The 20459-nt window shown below is 33.9% G+C and overlaps 1 protein-coding gene across 2 annotated transcripts in view; it reads left to right on the top strand.

The window, feature by feature from the left end:
* Nudcd1 (NudC domain containing 1) overlaps nucleotides 1-20459 on the top strand; it is a 61799-nt gene that overhangs the window by 23591 nt on the left and 17749 nt on the right. Inside the window, exons 4-8 of one of the 2 annotated variants that reach the window (XM_005381880.2) lie at nucleotides 2413-2593; nucleotides 5478-5660; nucleotides 7995-8199; nucleotides 13641-13785; nucleotides 17994-18119. In XM_005381880.2, coding sequence (XP_005381937.1) covers nucleotides 2413-2593; nucleotides 5478-5660; nucleotides 7995-8199; nucleotides 13641-13785; nucleotides 17994-18119 — 840 coding nt within the window. Of the gene's footprint in view, nucleotides 1-2412; nucleotides 2594-5477; nucleotides 5661-7991; nucleotides 8200-13640; nucleotides 13786-17993; nucleotides 18120-20459 lie in introns of both variants that reach the window. The other variant, XM_005381879.2, reaches the window with a different exon arrangement.

Below are 20459 nucleotides of genomic sequence, written 5' to 3'. Positions count from 1 at the left end.
GGTAGTCAGGATTTTGATGCTAATAATAAGGAATTAGTTTTTCTAGAGCCTCTTTTTGAAATTAGGAAAAAATGATCATGAGTTATCAAATGATTTAATGTTTCAACTCCTTTGTTTTTTATTAATAAGTACATTGTAATACTACTACAATCTAAATCTCAGCATTAATTTTTAGGTTAAATAGGTGTAAGTTTAATATTTTTAGGTGTTATGAAATATTTTATCAAATCAAAGATGTTGGTAAGAACCAGGCTTTAATTATTTGAGAAAAATGAGAACTTACCTATTTTACTAAGTTTTATGAAGTGGTATGCTAACAAGTTATATTATGTTCAGAACAAACAATAAATAGTCACAATAATTGCTTGTTTAAAAGAGTTGCAGATATTCATTGGATGTTCTGATATTTTCTACTCTGACCTCCAGTATTAGCTTAAAAAAAAAATTGAGATACTGTGATGCGTTTCATGTTTAGATATTTGAAAAGTAGGAAGGTATTTTGAGAATGATGGGTATGAGAGATATAAATGAGAACTTATTATTGAGCTCTGAGGATTTTGTTGGTCTTGAGGAGGAGTAAACAAACTGACTCAGTTTGCTATCATCTTAAAAATAGCTGATCCCAGAGTCAACTAGAAGGAGGTGAATAGGGATGCATAATTCTTTTAGTTTCTGTTGTATGTTCCCTTAGCATATAATCAGCTAGAAATTTATATCTATCTCATGCCCTTTGTACTACCTACTATTGTAATAGCATGAGCACCCTTCTGAGATGTTTTCAGTTAATGAAAGTTGTTTTGTACTTGGGAGGAATGGGAGGAGAGTGGGAATTTGGCATTAATTGAGGGAAGAGGGTTACTGTACAATATTAGTCACGTTAAGGAACAATTTAGAAAAGTTTTAAGGGCTTTGGGAGAATAGGTTTAATAAAAAGAAAGCTAAAGGTGGGTGTGATTAAGAGGCACACTAGGGCACAAGGGAAGCAATGATGGTGGAGGTGATTAAAGGGTAGAAAAAGAAATTAAAGGAGATAGAGAAGACTGTCTGCTTTCCAGATGTGTTGCCTGTAATGTAATGAAAGTGCTAGATATCAACAGAGTCATGGTTGAGGTGCTGGGCTAGATCCCCTTTTCAGTTACAAAAGATCCATCTGCCTGTTTTCATTTAAAAAAAAAAAAAGAAAAGAAACTAAAGGCCTCTGTCTAGCAGTTTTTAATAGTCTGGTCATCTGCTTCTGCAGCCTCATTGCTTTTCCTACCACTCTAGGAGGAAGAAAAAGGAGAAGATAAGCTCACTGCTTGTACCTGCCAGAATTTATCATTTTCTCTTTTTGCCTTTGGTTTCTATTTCCCAAACAGAGCAAAGCTCAATCGGCCTGTTCAGAACGGTTTTCATCTGTCATCTCAGCTCTGAGTATTTGAAGGGACGGGTGTGGGGTGTGTGTGTGTGTGTGTGTGTGTGTGTGTGTGCACGTGCAAGTCTTCAGAGTGAATTCAAAAGGCCTACTATTTAAACAATTTGGGCAGAGGTGCTTAAACGCAGAGAAATTGATGACATAGCACATTTTTTTAATAAGGCTTCCCAGTAGAGATATATGAGGACTCCCTGTACAGATTTAAAAAGTTTTTTAGTTCGGTTTTCTTTTCAACTGTGCATGTTTTCATTTGTTTAGAAGCCATGTTTATGAATCAGTCTTAAAACCCTAATTAATGTTTTAATAAAAATATAATGGTTTTTTAAACCTTGTGTTTATGGTATAAAAATAATTTGATTGGATTCTGTGTGTCTTTAGATTTGCTTATGGGGGGGGAAAACTTGAAGATTATATTTTAGAACTTGTTGAATTATCTTTTAAATGCAAATGGGCTTTTGGTTTTGACTTAAAGTTTTAGTGATTTGTTTTCTGATGCCTTTTATTTTCTTCAAAAAAGTCTGGGAAATGAAAACAGTAGCCTTAAAGCCAACTTCCCCGGGCATGTATACTGTACACTGTCCAGCAACGATGAAGAAAGCAAAAATAAGTCATATATGTCTGAGATGGAAAAAGATGAAAACGTGGATAGTGACCTACCTGTGTCCTTTCTTTTTGTGCGGAGTACTTTGCCCCTGATTTCCATTCTAGAAGATTACTTTAAGTCCTGTTTCTCCTTTAGATGCTATTTGGATGCCTTGTAATTTTCTCTGTTTTTAACCAGGATTACTGGTCAGTGTTTTTGTTTTACAAGTATATATTCTTTTAAAGTTCTTTCTTCGGGGAGTATTTATTTAAATGCAGTCTATATTTAAACAGTTTTTACTTTTTAATTCTTTTTATTAGTATTCAAAGTAATTTTATTGTCAGGGTTTTATGTATTCCTCCTCTACTTTCTGTTCATGTAAATGTACCTTATTGTATATCTCATTGTTTTGTAGATTGTGTTCAATGAAGAGCTCGGGAACCCTTTTATCATAATTCACAGTATCTCTTTGCTAAAAGCTGAAGAACATTCAGTAGCTGCCCTACTTCTTCGAATAGAGAAAGACGAGTTGGATATGAAAGGAAGTGGTTTCTATGTTTCTTTGGAATGGGTCACTGTCAGTAAGAAAACTAAAGGTAAAAAAAATGAAATTCTGAGTTTCTACTGGTAACATCGTTTAGTAGGTTTTCAAATATAAGGCTGTCCCTGTAAATGCTGTTTACTTTTTCTCAGGCATTGTGTTATTTTAGCACCTGCTACTCCAAGTAGAATGAATATCTAGTTTGTCCTGAGGTCTGAGTTATATAAAACTATAATATGTTTCCATGGCCAGTTATACCTTTTCTATAAATGGAAACATTACATAATTTTTGAAGACTTTAATACTTATATTTTAATATAGCCAAGAATATAAGCACAAGAATCATATATAAAACCAAGTGTAAATAAATGATTAACTATGATGTAATTTAAATGTAAATAAATAAGAATACCAAGGTGGAAATGAATATCTTTATTTCACTGAGCTTTGCCTTTTGCCTCTACCCCCCAATAAAACCATTCCTTTTCTCACCCAGTGTGATTCTTTGTGTAAAAAGTCCTGAAAGTAGGTCTGTTTGAACCTGTCGTGCTTTTAACTTGACATTAAAAATTACATTCCAAGGTATTACTTAGGGTTTCTTTAATGGTGAGAGTGGGTCCTTGGTCTTTCTTTTGTTCTTACTGACTCACCCAGTGTTTTGGTTTTTTTCGTAGTTGAGAGGCAGTTGACCTTTTTCGATGACTCTGCTTTTTCCCAGTAGTTTTTATTAGCTTACCCCTTAATGAGTAAGTTAACTTCTTCATCACTACAGAAAAATATTTTCTTGCCACACTGCTAGCTTACAATTTAAGAAATGATATCAGTATTGTTTCTAAGCGATCTTTTCATTTAATTCTGAAATAAACTACCACCACCAAGATATGTCTTTGTGGTTAATAGATATGAAAACTATCAGTTAGCTGAATAAATCTGGATTTGTTCAGTGAGGTATTCAATATGGTTTATTTGTTCTTCCCAGAACTTAGTTTCATCTGCGGAGGAACACAGCAACTGAACACTTCAGATTAAGCATTGGTCCTTTTTCTGCAAAGGACCAAATGGTAAACATGCGGTCTGTGTCACTGCCATTTAACTATGCCTTGGTGGTATAGAAGCAGCCACTGACAGTCCGTACAAGAATGAGTATAGCCATGTTCCAATAGCAGTTTGTCTATGGACATTGACATTTGAATGTTACATGAATTTTGTGCATATTTAGCTATTCTTTTGAATTTGTAACTACTTAAAATTTATAACTCACAGGCAATACAAAAATAGATCTAGATTCAACTTTGGCTTGTGGACTATGGTTTGCGGGCTCCTACTTTAGAAAGTAGAAGATTGAATTTTTTTTATTAAAGGCATAAATCAATAATAGGAGAAATCTTTTTTTTTTTTCTGGTACCGGGAATCGAACTCATGACCTTGTGCTTGCCAGGCAGGCACTGTGCCGCTGAGCTAAATCCCCAGTCCCCAATAACAGGAGAAATCATCATGTGTATTCCACCTCCCTTTCCCCAAGACAGTTGGTTCTATAATTGCATTAGCACAATACAAGTATCTCATCAGATTTATTTCTTGTACTGGTAATTTTCATATCCATAAATACATGTATTGCCTGGAACACAGCATCAGTCTACTTAGTCTTTCACCTTGTCCCCACCTCAACTAGACAGATGTGTTTAGACTCATCTTGCTTTTTCTCCTCTAAGATTGTGATTGTGGAAACACTGATTCTCTTTGGTTCCCTTTATCATCATTAACATCTTGTTCGTTTTTCCCCTTGACAGTTATGAATGTAATTGTTACCTTTTTTTTTATAGTGTTGGGGATTGAGCCCAGGGCTTTTGCATGAACTACATTCCTACCTCCCTACCCCTTTTTCTAAACAATGTTGAATGAAACACTGAATAAATTATATCTTGTAGTCAGTTGAAATTGAAAATACAGACATGTAATAAATATCCCTTTTACACTTTAAGCGTATTACATTTTCTAAAAAATTTAAGTAAAAAAGAAAATTTAATTCTAACCCAGCATTTCCCAACTTATTTTATCATGAGTCCACTGTTTGATATCCATTACTATCTGTCCCACGTATATTGGGAAAGCCCATCTATAAAATATGTAGTACCTAAGTTTGGGTCTTTATAGGCAGCAGGACTGTTTATCCTGCATGTATCTGTGGAGAGAGTATAGTTTTTAGTTCATACACGAGATTAAAAGCTTGCTCTTATATATGTATAAATTGAATACGTGAAGGCAGGTGAGGACTTATACCATTAACAACAGATGCTTTAGAATAAATTATATTTAATTCATAACAATACAATACTGGGTTGACTACTCATTTTGAAGCTTACCAATATAACCCACTTTACATAGTAACAATATAAGCAAAGATACAGACTCTGTTGAAAGTATTATTTAAAACAAAAAGTATCCTATCTTCACAGGAGAATAAATTTAGTTAATATAGCAAATTTTGAGGATATAGTTAATTGTTTATATCTTAAAAATTACAAATACTAGTATGAAGCTGATATTGCAGGTAAGTCAGTCACTTCAAATATCCAGAGTTCTACCACCCACTGACAACTTGTGTGAGATGGACATGTTTTATATGTGTCACTCACTACACACAGTAGCTATTGGCCATATATGGCTGTTGAGCAGTTGAAATGTGAGTAGTATGCCTGAGAAATTGACTTTTAAACCTTACTTAATTTTAGCTAAATAATCACTTGTGGTCAGTGGTTACCACATTGGACAGTCAATTTTATGAGACGGAATATTTTAAAGTAGCAAAATCAGATTGTAAAGTTTTTATCCATATGAAAAGATGCTTCATAATGTGCCTTTTAATAATACATTTAGAATACTTAAAATTAATATTCATTAATTGTAATGTTTTGTTCTGAAACACTATTTCTTTACAGATAATGTAAAATATGAAATTACTAAGCGTGATATTCTTCATGGAAAGTCAGTACCACATTACGCTGCTGTTGAGCCCAGTGGGAATGGTCTAATGATTATTTCCTACAAGTCCTTCAAATTTGTTCGTATGAGTCAAGAGTTTGAAGAAAATACAGATGAAGACGTGTCAGAGAAAAACAAAGGTGATTTTGTGTTTAATCTTCATAGCTAGAGCTTGTGTGTATTTCTGAACACACATTTGCATCTGTTTTGTCTTCCCAGTTAGACGATGGGTTCTGCCAGAGCAGGGTAGATGCTTAGTTTTTCTTGGTTTTAGTAGATGCTTAGTATTTCTTAGTATTTTCTTAGTATCTTCTTAGTATCTCCTGTATTTTCCAAAGAATTCTTTTTGTAAAATAAACCATATAAATAGTGTAAACTGATGTCATATGTTAATTTTGTAATTATCAAACTGGACATGGGTAGCACATGCCAATAATTGCAGTACTCTAGGAGGCTGAGGCAAGAAGATTGCAAGTTTGAGCCCAGCCTGGGTAACTTAGCAAGTTAACGAGATCCTGTCTCCAAATTAAAACTTAAAAAAGGGCTGGGATTATAGGTCAGTGTGAAGTCCCTTTATTCAATCCCCAGGAGTTTACAGGAGAAAAAAAATGTAATTATCAAAGTTTTTTTATTATTATTATTTTTAGTAAGTTTTAGAGTAGGTAATGATTACTTTTATCTTGGGGAGTTAGTACATGCACACAGCACATCTTCTTTTTTCATCCCCTACCCTTCTCATCCCTCAAGAAAGTCCATATATTAGCTTACTTGACTAGATGTTTAATAAACACTGATCAGATAAATAAATGTGATAGCATTGGAGGTGGCGATCTTCTGAGATAAGCTGAACTGCTGTGCATGTTTCTGTTAAACTGAAAGTCCGTCCCTTGAGGGCAGTATCAGTAAGTGTTCTTAATGTTGAATGAATAAATAAAGGGCATGTTTTAGAAGAAAATTAACAGTCTTTGGAAGAAATTTAGATGTGAAAGATACATATTCTTTTGAAGCTATTCAAGAGAACATACTACTGTTTATATTTCTGATGTTCATAGCCAGTATGTAGCAAGCAAATATTTATTTTATTTGAAATGTTTACAATATTTAGTAATTATGCATCCAATTCTTTGGATGTACCTTTTCTTCTTTAATGACAATTACTTTCATTTTTATAGTTTAAAAAATGAATTATTTGAAAAGTATTTAAAAATATTAAAGGAGTAAATATTTTTAAATATCCCCAGGTTTATAAATATATGCACTTCTTAAGACAAAGAAGTTGTGCTTATTGGCCTTAAATACCTGTGTGTTAGTGTCTTAACATGGTGGTTTCCTCATATATGATGTGTTTCTCATTAGGTTATCTCTAAGATCCCTTTCCAAATAAATGCTGCCATCTTGCCTTAATTACGATGTTCAATTGTCCTAAAGCTTTCCCAAATTAACTGTTTAAATCCTTAGACCACAGACCCTTTTACAGCTCCTTTAGTAAGTAGTTGCAAAGCAGAGAATGAATGAATGCCTTCACCATTAGAGCCATTCTGCCTAGATTGCCAAGGACCATGAAGTTCTAAGACGGATTACAGCTAAGTGGAACACATGTGTTTAAGTCACTAACTGTGAGTCCCGGTATTGGTTTTCTTACTGATACCTTATGTTATGACTTTGAATTTGTTATTTTGTCCCAGAACTTCCACAATTGCAAAGAAACGTGTTACAAGTTTTTAAAAATTACAGATTATTAACACAATACTTGAGTATGCGTACTGGTTTTGTTTTTCTGTGAACCACAGGAAGACTGATATTGTCTACTGGATATTTGGTATTATTAAATAATACAAATAATATTTTCTTTTAGAGACTTAGCACATAATCTCTAAGGGCACAGATAGATACTCAAAGCAACAGACAGTATACTTCATTGAAGAGACTAAAAAAATCCTTGCTTTCCCATTAAAAGTCTGCTTCCTTGGCTTTTATACTCAAGGCTCATATGATTTTACAGACTCCCCAGTCCCCAATGTCTGATAGAAGTTGTCATTTGAGTGATTCTTACATATAAACTGCTTTGCTAATTTATGATGGAAGCGTATTTTGTATTTTCAATGAGGAATCTACTCTCTGTTGGTGGGGTGCTGTAGGGGAAAGAAGGAGAAGGAGAGGAGGGATACGAGGAGGAGGCAGAGAGGGAAAGAACGGGAATAAAGAATTGCTCCTAGTGTATTTTGTGAATTCCTATCTTCTGCATCATTAGGTAAGCCTGAAAGAGGAGAATATCACATACAGTTGCTGTAACTCTTAGAACGAAAATTCCCCAAAGAAGTCTATGTGTTCACTTTTGATTTTTTTCAGAGATGACCACTAGAAAGTATGCTGAGGTTCTTCTGGATAGTTTTGTTTTATATTTATAATTTCTAATTTTGTATGGTATAGTCTCATTTTTATTATTGTATAATGCATTTTTCCTTTCCCAGTAGAACCTTTGTATTACTGGCAACAGACTGAAGATGATTTGACAGTAACAATACAACTTCCAGAAGACATCTCCAAGGAGGACATTCAAGTAGGGTTTTTACCTGATCACATAAACATTGTGCTGAAGAATCTCCAGGTTTTGGAAGGAAAGCTCTACTCATGTATTGATCATGAAAGTAGTACCTGGATAATTAAAGAGAATAATAGGTATTTTTTTATAGTTTTATATTTGAAATTATCTTTTGTAATTTTATATTTTTAAAATTTTTGCTCTCTGTATATGTAATAATTGCATCCAGGGTGAATGTACTACTTCTGTTTGTATTGGTTTATTACTTTTCTTAAGATAGGTTAAAAATGAAGTTACTGTATCAAGGAATATAATTGTAGTTTAGGTTAAAGAGACTAGTGTATTTAGTTATTACTTGCAATATGCAGTATATCAGTGCTTTTCATTACTGGCTCTGGATATGCTAATAATAAAAGGTAAAAATAGGTATTCTAATTTGTGTTTTAAAGTTTTGTAATAGAAATAATTTTTTGTTTAGTTTAATTTGCTACTGAATAATACAATATTATTCTTTTTTTTTTTTTTGAGTACCGGGAATCAAACTCAGGACCTCATGCTTGCCAGGCAGGCGCTGTACTGTTAAGCTATATCCCCAGCTACATTACTACTCTTTGAAATTTAAAATACACTATATGACACAAGGTAGAATGAGAAGGCTCCTTTCAACCCAGGCCTGCTAAGTCATACATTCTCCTGTGTGGTACAGCTGTTGTTTAGTTTCCTTCCAGAGATATTTTGTATCTAAAAATACACATTTGTCTCAGTAACATGTATATTTTTCTGTTTATTTTGACACATGCTATTTGTACAGCTTGCTTTTGTTCATTTTGAGCAGTAAATATTAATATTTTTCTATTAAGAATATGCAACATTTTTTAAATCCCCTTTTCTAGCTTTGTTATATTTTACTCTGTTGATTGTACATCATTTAAAAAATTGGTTCTCCACTGTTATACATTTAGGTTATTTGCATTTAGGTTATTTGCAGTCTTTTGCTACAGTGAATAACTACATATATATGTCATTTAACATGTGTAGAAATACATATGAAAGATAAATTCCTGCAAGTAGAATAATTAACATTCTTTCATAATTAATATATTCTTTAATTAGGTTAAGGAAATTTTTTAATGTAAATTGGCTATTTATATTTCTTTTATGAATTGTGTAACTTAGGAGAGAGACAAACAACATGATAAATGGCATTTTACCCAAAAGTATTTTGCACGTCAAAATTGAAAATTTCAGCTCTCCTAAAGAGAAATTTAGAATATAAAACAGGTAAACCATGGACTGGAAAAAATATGGTATTCATAATAAACAAAGGACTTATATCACAAACTCATAAAAAAAAGAAAATCCAACTTTTGAAATGGTCAAATGATTTTAATATGAATATCATGATAAAAATTACATGAGTGGCTAGCAAACACATGAAAAGTCATCATTAGTCATAAGGAAAGTTCCTAGATGGTAGAAATGTTCAATATCTTCATTGCATTATACAGGTGAATGCATTTATTAAATTCAGAGAAGTCCACATAACAGTTTTGAGTTTTGTTTATAATTTAGCTTTAATAAAAGAAATAAAAATATATTTTAAGTAAATTGGTAAAGTTTTTAATGAAACATCGATCCTCTGCCCCTACTACCATCTTTTTTTACAAATATCTTGTCCCACATATTTCACTTATCAATCATCTGAGTTCATTAAGTTACTTTCTTTCATTATAGATTAAATCTTAGTAATTACTGAGTTTATAAATAAGTTAATGAACGTGCTAGTCACTTACGTTTTTAAATAGTCAAAGTTCAGCAAAAATGGGTATTTAGTTGATTTAGTGCAACCTAAATCTTTTGATTTAGATTAATGTTGCATAAAGGATAAACTGAAGATTTTTACGTAAGGTGTATTTTTGTAAGGTGTATTTCTAGTTTGTGTTTGAATTGTAGGATCACATTTTAATTCCTGAATATTATACCTCAGATTAATATCGCCACATGTGTATAAATGTGTGGAAAAAAGCACGTGATATTTTTAATACAAAATAAACATGTATTTTTATGGGAACGCTGCTTCATATCCCCACATACAGTCCATCTTTTCCAGACAATAGCCAGAATTAAAATCAACTGCCAGCTAGGCACACTCCACACACACCTGTAATCTCAGCTGTTTTGAAGGCTGAGGCAGGAGGCTTGTAAGATCAAGCTCAGCCCTGACAATTTGGCAAAACCCTGTCGCAAACTAAAAAGGGTTGGGTGTATAGCTCCGCGAGAGGCTGTAGGCTCAGCCCCTACCATGGCAAAATCAATCAGTCACACTATAAAACCTCCAAAATAAGAAACACTGCTTCAGTTTAAGCTCTTTCAGGCGAAATGAACCCATAAAACAGTACAGAAATGATCTAAAGACATTAGCTGGGATTTCTAGTTTTGGGTTTTTCCCCCATTGCATTAAATTGTAGTTGGAGGACTTTTTCTTACCTCAACATCATCTCAGATCATAGGTGAGCCAACGGTGAAATATTTGCAGTTAATTCAGGGTTCTGAACGTAGAATTTAACTCTCTGCCGCAGTTTGTTACTACATGGAATGTGTGTTTGCTGTTTTGAGAAAGCAGCTTTAATATAACACCTTTGTTTATTGTGGAAAAGCCTCTTGTGCTGCTTGTTACTTTGACACCTATGTTACCTCACACATCAAAGTGACTTCTGGACATTAAGTGCCACTTAATTCAGCACTAATTTTTGGTTCATTATAAAAATTCTCTTGTTGCCCTGAAGATAGACAGACACAATTTTACTAGTAAAGCAGAGATATCAAAGTATCTTCCACAAAAGACTGTACTGGTAGATGATTGAAAACATTCTGTTCTATCCATTGCAAAGTTTCTAAAGATCATTTTGGAACACTGTCTTGACTTCTATTACATATTTCTATTTTTTTAGGTTTTTTTTTTTTCCTTTTTGGTACCAGGAATCGAATTCAAGACCTTGGGCTTGCCAGGCAGGCGCTTACGCCGCTGAGCAATATTCCTGGCCCTGTTACTTATTTCTAAAAGTAATGGTTTTAAAATTAACAAAACTATCAATTTTGAATCCAACTTGTTTTTGTCAAATACATATTGAGAATACCTAGTGTAAAAACTCAACATGTGTTGTCATACAGGTTATACTTCCCTCTGTCCAAAGGCTCAATTTCTGTGAATCATTTAAGGAGAAGGTCCCAACAGCTTAACTTCATTCATCTTTTATGCTAGTTCAGTTTGTTTTGTATAATTTTCTCTAGATTGGATACCCCTTAGAGCAATACATATAGTACTTGACTAGTAACATATGACCCATGTGAGTCTAATAGTCTAAATCATTGAATTCTAAAAAATAACCAGTTCAAAGAAAATTTTTAGTTTTAAAAGAGATATTTTAAATTCATTTTCTAATGGAGTTGTTTGGTGACTTGGTTATATTTTTTAGTACATGAAAAATAATTATCTAAAAGGTTCTTTACAAATACTTTATATCTTCACATATTCCATTCATCATGTGTATGTGAATGTGAGAGGTTTCAGGATAGCATGTGTAAATTAGCAAACCAGCTAGGACATGCTGTTAAATGTAAGTCATCGGGCAGTAACCCAGCAAAAGTCTAGAAGAGCTAGACTTCGTACAAATTAGTCTTCAATACATGAACATAGACCAGTCTTGTTTTTCCAGTAGATTTGAGCTGTTTAAATACTATTTTTGTTACAAAAGATAACTACCATGGAGTGTAGGTGGTATCTTGGTTTAGAAACACAATTTTTTTGTACTTGATTAAATTATTCATACCTCTAATTTTCAAACAGTATTCTTTATCACTTTGGGAGGATTTGTTAAACTAGTTTGTAATTTAATTTGTACAGTGTATGTTTCTGTTTTGCTTGGATAGCAGCATATAGTACTAGTTTTAAAATATAGAAATGTAGCCAGGCTAAAAGGGCTGCATTGTCTAGGTGTGCAAATTAGCAGTAGGTCAGAATTCTTTGTAGCTAAGATTGCCTTAACTCTTTCAGACCTCTGTAGTCAGTAGCTAAGGACATGTTTATATGTCTGGTCACTGGGTAAAAGTTGTTTAAAAGTTACGTACATTTTTTTCAGAGAGGCAGAATAGTGCAGTAGTAAAACATGGACTTGCAGCCAGACTGCTTTCCTACCTGGTGACCTTGGCAAGTTACTTAATTTCTCAGTGCTTTTTTCCTTAGTTGTAAAATGAGTGTGATAGTAGTACCTACTTTGTTTGTGGTAAGCAGTGAATGAGTTAAAACATTAAACTCTTAAGACACTGCTTATCCTGTGGAAAGCATTAGGGAAGTAGGAACTGCTGTCATTATTTTTATTATCACCTTCATCATCACCAGGATTAGCCTTGTCCTTAGAAAATATAACAAAGTCTGAGCATTTTTGATCGTGATGGTAAGTTTCAGTGCTAATGATAGGAACTCCTATTACATACGAGAGGTATTGTTTTGTATGGTGTCTTAAGTATGTTCAAAAAATTTGAAATGGTGTAATTAATTCATGAAGTGGTGATAATTACAGGCTTGAAAATGAGAGTCCGGTAAGTGTGCATGATCCGTGTGACAGTTATGATAACAGTTACCGTATTCTTGTAGTTGTTTACCTGCAGATGTGCCCTGCGCGTGGGGTAGTGTGCACGAGTAACAAAGATGGCGCGTGGAAAAGTTTGCTGTTAACAGCTACCACCGTCCTACTTTTCGGTCCATTGAAAGAGTGGCTGCTCCTTAAGCATTTTGAGTTTCCTCTCCTATGTCCTAGGAGCATAGGTCACCAGCCCTTTTCTTGTCCATGGTCTGCCTTGACTCAGCTTTCTTTCCTTTTCCTACACTTCAGCCACTGACTTCAGTTCCCTGACAGACTCTTTTTAGTGCATTTGGAATTCTCTGTGAATGACTTCATTGTACAGAATTTGATTTTCAGTGAGTTAATAGAGACTACATTAGCATCTTTATTACCAGTTATGTTTTATCTACTGCCTACATAGATCTTTTCAGTTCTTTAAAATTTGTATTTTAAAGCGTAATAGTTTTATGGATTAACCTGCATGATCTGTTAGTCATACATTATAGCTTTTAGTTTATGAAGATAAATTGTTGGCTCCATACAGCAAGAGGTAGTACTCTTCAGTTGTAGGCCCTTGCCTTGCTTTAGTACCCCTACCCCAGTTTCCCAAGGCCTCATAGATCCACACTACTTCTATTTTTGTTACTTACATTTAGTAACACACTTTACACCTAGACTGCAATGAAACTGAGTTCTCTTTCCTCATATTCACTTCCCTCTGCAAACTATTTGCTACACCATTTCCAGTGGTACTTTCCTGTTTTGTTTATTAAATCATTTATTTACCTTTGAGTTTTAGATTTTCCATCATGTGTAAAATTAAAGTGAACAAGGTTTTGATAAAATACCTGCTGGATGTGAAGAGGGTAATTTCTATAGAATCTTCTATTTCTTATTGATCGCATAATTCGAATAGTTCCTTAATGTAACATCACCTTTCTCATTTAAACTTTTAGCTTGGAGATTTCTTTGATTAAGAAGAATGAAGGACTGCCGTGGCCAGAAGTAGTAGTCAATGATAGACGAGGAAAACTTCTAAGAGACCCAGCCCAGTGTGCTGCAATAGCTGAACGTTTGGTGCATTTGACCTCTGAAGAACTGGTAAGCAGCTGCAGTAGTAGTATGACTTTCCAAGAATCCCAGCGTATGATATGCGAGGATTATGACATGCTTTTTAAATTTTATTATGACCTTCTTAATATAAAAGGTAAAGATTAGGTATTAGGACCTAATTAATGTTTTAATATGGCTTGAACGTTCTAACATTATGTGAATTTCTTATACTGTATGAATTTATTCATTTATTTCTTACACTATGTGAATACATATATTACTGATCCTTTTTTTTTTTTTCCTGGTACCGAGAACTGAACTCACGACCTTGAGCTTGCCAGGCAGGTGCTGTGCCGCTGAGCTAAATCCCCAGCCCTATATGAATACATATATACATATGTGGGTTTATGGTGTAGGGTATATGTTTGTGTATTACTTATATATCTATCTACATATATTTTCCTTTAGAAGAATTAATATTCCCCAACCAATGCTAACAGGGCCAAAAATCATAATGTTACCATTCCAGTGTTGATACTCTACTTACCATAATTGAAATTTTCAAGTGATCTTAGAATATCACAAGAATATGTATGTGTTCATTGTATAAACAGTTATTTTTGATGGATAATTTCTTGTAATGACCAGTACTCATCCATGAGGCTGAAAATGTTACCACGCTAATGACTTTATAAGATCATGTTGAGAATTTGAACAGATCCAGCAGTTATGCTCCAGGATGTCAATTACATATTCGTTTATCAAAAATTATTGTATATAATTATTTGTAAAATGCCTGATTTATCGCCATCTTGAATTACAGTAATGAGGAAGACTTAACAATTATTTATCCCATAGTTAGGAAAGAAAGATTAGAATATTGAAAGTGGATGTCTTTGACAAAGGGAAACATGGCCAAAATAGAGAAAAGAAGTTTCGTGTTTTCCAGCAATGATTGGCTATTTTAGAAATTCCTAGAATTTGTGTGTGTAAAACTACAGAACTTTTGATTTCATCCCCATTTTGCAACAAGTCATTTAAGTTACATTGCCCTATGTTCGTTCATTCAGCCAGTTTTTATTGTGACAGGCTCTGGGAATACAATAACAATATTAGAAAATTGTTTTTGAAATCATAGGTAATTCTCCTACTTTATAAACTACTTTATCATAGTAGTAGTAATAGTTATAGTTATAAACTACCATAGTAGTAGTTATAGTATAATAGTAGTAGTTATAAACTACTTTGAGTTTCAGAGAAATACTTGTTTGTATGGAAAAGTTACTTATACCTGAGCATCAGTGTTTTTGTTACATTTTAAAAAGATAAACATATAATCTTGTCATCTACAATCAAAGACAATTTTGAATTTTTCTCATCTTTAAATGTGCCTTCATGTGGTGATTAGGACCACTATTCCACTGTTAAGTAGAATAGTGAAAATGGTAAGATCAGGCGTTCCTATCTTGTCATCTTTGGGAAAAGGTATTGCATTGTTAAGCATGATACATTCTTTTTATACTTGGCGGAAATTTTCTTTTATTCCTACTGCGCTGAGAATTTTTATCATGAATAGCATTTTTTGCATACCTAGGATACGCTTTCCTTAGTCATGATACAGTATCTTCTTTACATGTTGCTAGATTCTATTTGCTCATGTTTTGTTAAGGAGTTTTATACCTGTTTCTGAGAAATACTGGACAGTGTTTTGTTTTTTGTGTGTGTGTCTTTTACTGGTTTTGGTGTCTGGTGATACTCATTAAAACAATTGGGGAAGTGTTACCTCTTCTGTTTCTGGAAGAGATTATATAGAATTTGCGTTATTATTGTTGCATTATTATTTTAACCATCTGTTTTTGAAGTTTTCTTTTTTGAAAGGTTTTTAATAATGAATTTAACGTCTTTATAGCCATACACCACCATGTCCAGCCTCATCCATTTAGTTTCACAGAATCTCTGAAGTCACTTCATTAAATTCTCAACACTGTACTTATTTTGGCAAACTAAATGTGTGCACATTTCATCAGTTTTAGAATTCTATTTACAGTTATGTATATAATGTATTGCTTTATTAATTTTGATACTGTTACTTTCAGAGGGATATAAGTCCAGGAAGAGATTCTTGTGTTCAGGCAGGGGCATATACTAAAATTACTTTTATGATTCCATTTGTCTCTATTTTTGGCTTATTATTAACCATACTTTTGTGTTTTTGTTTGGGTGCCTGTTTGTGTGTGAATTAGTGGTTGTTGTAGGTACACAACTTTATCACCATTTATTTTCAACAGAATGTTATATCACTTTAATTATAATTTAAGAACTTTATATATCCATCCTTCCATCCTTTGTATTACTATTTTCATACATATTATTTCCATGTTACAAAAACCTCATAAAATGTCATATTTTAGGCTTAATTATCCAGTTCTTTTTTGAAGAGATTAAAAATGAGAAAAGGTCTCATTTACCTCCATACCTGTCATTACCTACCTCTGTTCTACATTGTTTTTTTGTTGCTTTGGATTTTATCTATTTTTTTCTTCTCTGAGAAACTTCCACTAGCATCACTTGTAGTACAGGTCTGACAGATTCTCTTAGCGTTTGATTGTCTGCAGAAACACTTACTTTGGCTGGGGGTGGTGGCACATGACTGAAATCTCAGCTACTCAGGAGGCTGAGGCCCAAGGATTTCAATTCAAGGAAAGCCTGGGCAGTTTAGGGAGATACTGTCTCAAATCTTTTTAAAAAACGTAAAAATCTGGAGATATTATTCAGTGGCAGAGTGCTTGACTAGAATGTGCAAAGCGCAGGATTCAGTCCTTAGGACCACACGAAACAGAACGTTTAGCTTGTCTTTTTTTTTTCCAAAGCTGGGGTTTTTGCCCTTTTAGAGCTTCAGAAATGCGCCATCGTATTTTAGCTTCCTTCATGTATAGTGAGAAGTCAGCTGTCTTGTAGCTCTGTTTCACCTTACATAATATACTGTTTTCTTCTCTGACTGCTTTTAGGACTTTCTCTTTATTACTGCTTTTCAGCAATCTCATTGTTGTGACTTATGGTGATCTTTGATTTTTTTTTTTTTTGTATCACATTCCCACCAGCGTACATCACAGGGGGCATATGCATGGCTGTCCCACTGGAGGGCCTGTACTTCTCATGGTACAAATGGATCTCATCACTTTTATCAGTATTTTCACTAATAAGATTAATAAAAAGCTGCCTGATGGAATAGTCATGCATGTACCACCAGTGAGTGCGTTAGTTGTCAGGCAGCAAGACAGGAATCATGGCCCTATTGCGAACATGTTAAAAAACCGTTATGCTTAACATTCTTTGATATTCTTACACTTATGAGGTTATAGTTTTTAATAACATTTGAAAAATTTGGAGCTTTTTCATTTTCTTTTTCTTTTTTTTTTTTTTTGGTCTTTTTGAGACAGGGTTGTACTATGCAGCCCAGGCTGGCCTCAAACTCACAACAATCCTCCTGCCTCAGCCTCCCAAGTGCTGGGATGACAGGCGTGTGCCACCGCACCCGCCTTCATTTTTTTCCAGTTCTCTTCCCATTACTTATAAGTTAGACTGTTTGATATCTTCCCACAGGTTACTGAGGTTCTGTGGTTTTGTTTTTGTCCTTTTGCTTCATTTTAGATAGTCTCTGTCCCTGTTTTTTTTTGTACTGGACCTCGAACTCAGGACCTTGCTCTTGCCAGGCAGGTGCTTGTGCTGCTGAGATACATCCCTGGCCCAGTTTTAGGTAGTCCTTTGCTGCATTTCAGGGTCACTGGTCTTTACTTCTGCAGTGTCTAATCTGCTGTCAGTCCCATGTGTTTTGTGTATTTTGTCTCAACATGCTTCTGTTCATGTACCTTCACATCTTTGAGTGTATAAAACATATATGTGCATAATGGGTTTTTTAATGTCCTTTTTGCTAGCACCATTCTGTCATCTCTATTTCTCTTTTAATTGTTTTTTGTAATTGATCTTGGCTCTGGAATTTTTTTTTTTTTTTCAGACAGCATCTCACTGTGCAGTTCAGGCTCGCCTTGAGCTCACTTTGTGGCCCAGGCTGGTCTCAAACTTACATCAATTCTCCTGCCTCAGCCTCCAGAGTGCCAGGATTACAGGCGTGCACCGCCACAACCAGCTGGAATTTGTTTTTAATTATTGCTATAATTGTAACATTTCCAAGAATGAGTAAACCCATTTCTCTATCATTATTTTACTTATTTACTTCTTTTATTTTCTGGTCTAAGAATCCAAATCCAGATAAAGAAAAACCTCCTTGTAATGCTCAAGAGTTAGAAGAATGTGATATTTTCTTTGAGGAGAGTTCCAGTTTATGCAGATTTGATGGCAGTACATTAAAATCTACTCATGTGGTAAGTTCCTAGTAATAACATTTCTAAAAACTTGTGAATAATTAGAAGTTACTTAGATGATACTTACATGATCATATGTCTGTTTTGCAGAAAATAGCTTGATTGGCAGATATTGACTAATAAGTCTTATAAATCCACAGAGTAGCATGAGACCAAATAAAACAGTGTTTTATTATTTAGATACTGCTTTGTAATTGATATTTAAATTTTTTTTTCTGTGCCAATTTTTAACATACACTCTATAATGTAATATCTTCACATCTGCTTTTTACATAGATTAAGACATAAATATTTCCACATTTTAAAAAAATTCTTAAATGGTTGGGTTATACTATGACATTGTTCTTGTGGGTGTATACATGTTTGTTTAGTGATGGTTTTGCGTATTATAGTATACTTCTTTAATATCTTTAAACTTTTCCTGATGCTATTTTAAAATTTTTTCCCTTCTATAAAATGTTTTCTATATTCAGGGCTATGTTTCTAATAAAGAGTGAACAGAAGTCAAATAAATGAGTCAGACTAAGCCACCTCTGACAAACTGATTTCTACTTTATTTTATTTTTATTTGTTGTGTGCTTTGCTGCCTTCAGTTTTCCATTTAATCTTCACTAAGTGTACAAGAAACAGGACCTTGCTTTCATCTTTTCTTAAAAAAAAATCTATTAACTGCTTCATTTATACTATATGTTTCTTTTGTGAACAATTTTTTTATTTGTCAGTATATTTTTTACTGATTTGTGTAACTTGTTTTGTACTTGGAAAACCCTTATATTCTATATCTAGTGGTTTAATTTTTTCTTATCTTTAAATCATCTGAGATTTTCTTTCCTTCACTCTTTGGATTTTCCTGAGTATGTAAATATTTTCCCTTCAAGCTACATTTCTGTTTAAAAGCTTTAGGAAGTATTCATCAGGAACAGACAGTAGTGCTTGAAGATTTGGTTCAAACACTACCTGCCAGGGTTGGTTCCCGTCTTAGTAGGTCTGGGTTTTTAAATTTAGAGTCTTCTGAAATATTCTTGCTGAGGGGAGTTTGTACTCACTGTTTAGTATTATACACCTGTGCAGGTGTTTCGCTAAGTTGTTTCTGTAAGAAAGGTCTCCGTAGCAGACCAGTGGCTAACTTGGAGCTGTGCATGTAGAAGTTGATTTAATGTTATTACCAAGTCCAGAATTAATGAGACTTTAAGTGAGCCATTCCAGGAATCACAAGAGAGAATAATTTGGTCTTTTATTACGTTACTCTGTTTTTTGGACCTCTGAGTCTTTAATGAAGGGTTTAAAGCATTTGTTTTCAAAGAAATTTTGAAAATTGCTATTATATTTGGCCTAGTGTCTTTCTCTATCTTGAGAGGATGGAGGGAAAGTATATTCGTACAGAATTCAGAGTCAAAATTAAAGGTTACTTGAACTTGACTTAACAGATCTAAGTTCTACCTCAGTAGCTTAAGGAAATCTTAACAACTTTAAGCTCAATTTAAAGGAAATCTCTTTTCCTCTCATTTAATATACCTCCCTACCCTTTTTGGATATTTACTAGCTTTCTTTAATTAATGGCTGGACAAAGATGTCTCTGGGCAACCCATATTTATTTGGTTTACAAACAAGGGAGGGGATCCTGAAGAAAATGCAAAAATCTGGACAGGATTTGGGAATCCCTTCAAGGACTTCTCCAAGTAATACATTATGTTAATTTAGAACTATGTTATCTTCAGGAAGGCCTTCATAGCTGGAGTGAGATGCCTGCAGCTGCCTTCTCCCTTAAGTTAATTGGGGTTGGAGCCAGATGTCCTCAGCTGTGGCCTTATCTTGTCCACAGCTTCACAGGCCAATATAGATCTCAGAGGTGACCAGTGAGTCACAGAGGTTTAAATATTATGAGTCCCTTGCCCATCCCCAGACAAGGTGCGTAAGCTTCAGACAACTCACAAGTAAACACCGAAAGCCAATTGGTTAATATAAAATCCTGCTCAGATTTCATAATGGTCTCCAACAGCAAAGCTGCACCAAAATTAAGTCCTTGCTCTTACAATTATTTTTTTCTCTGAATTTCTCTCCTCACAAACCTATAAAACCAGAAAGTTCTAGAAAAGAAGAAAGAAAGAAAAGGAAGGAAGGAAGGAAGGAAGGAAAGAAGAAAGGAAGAAAAGCGTGTGGACAACATTTTGTTGTTTCATAGATGTTTTTAGTTTTGATGTATTCCTTAGATGATTCCTTTAATTATGAGTAAATAAGGGCTATCACATAACTGCTTATCTCAGTAATGTCTAGGGTTCAATGTTAGAGAATTACTCCCAAAAGTAGATGATAAAAGACTTAAATCTGACTGAATATTAT

This window comes from Chinchilla lanigera, unplaced genomic scaffold (assembly GCF_000276665.1).
Source record: "Chinchilla lanigera isolate Chin_1 unplaced genomic scaffold, ChiLan1.0 scaffold00016, whole genome shotgun sequence".
NCBI classification, from domain to species: domain Eukaryota; kingdom Metazoa; phylum Chordata; class Mammalia; order Rodentia; family Chinchillidae; genus Chinchilla; species Chinchilla lanigera.
The sequence above is the reverse complement of the archived record's forward strand: the minus strand, read 5'-3'. Positions and strand labels throughout refer to the sequence as shown.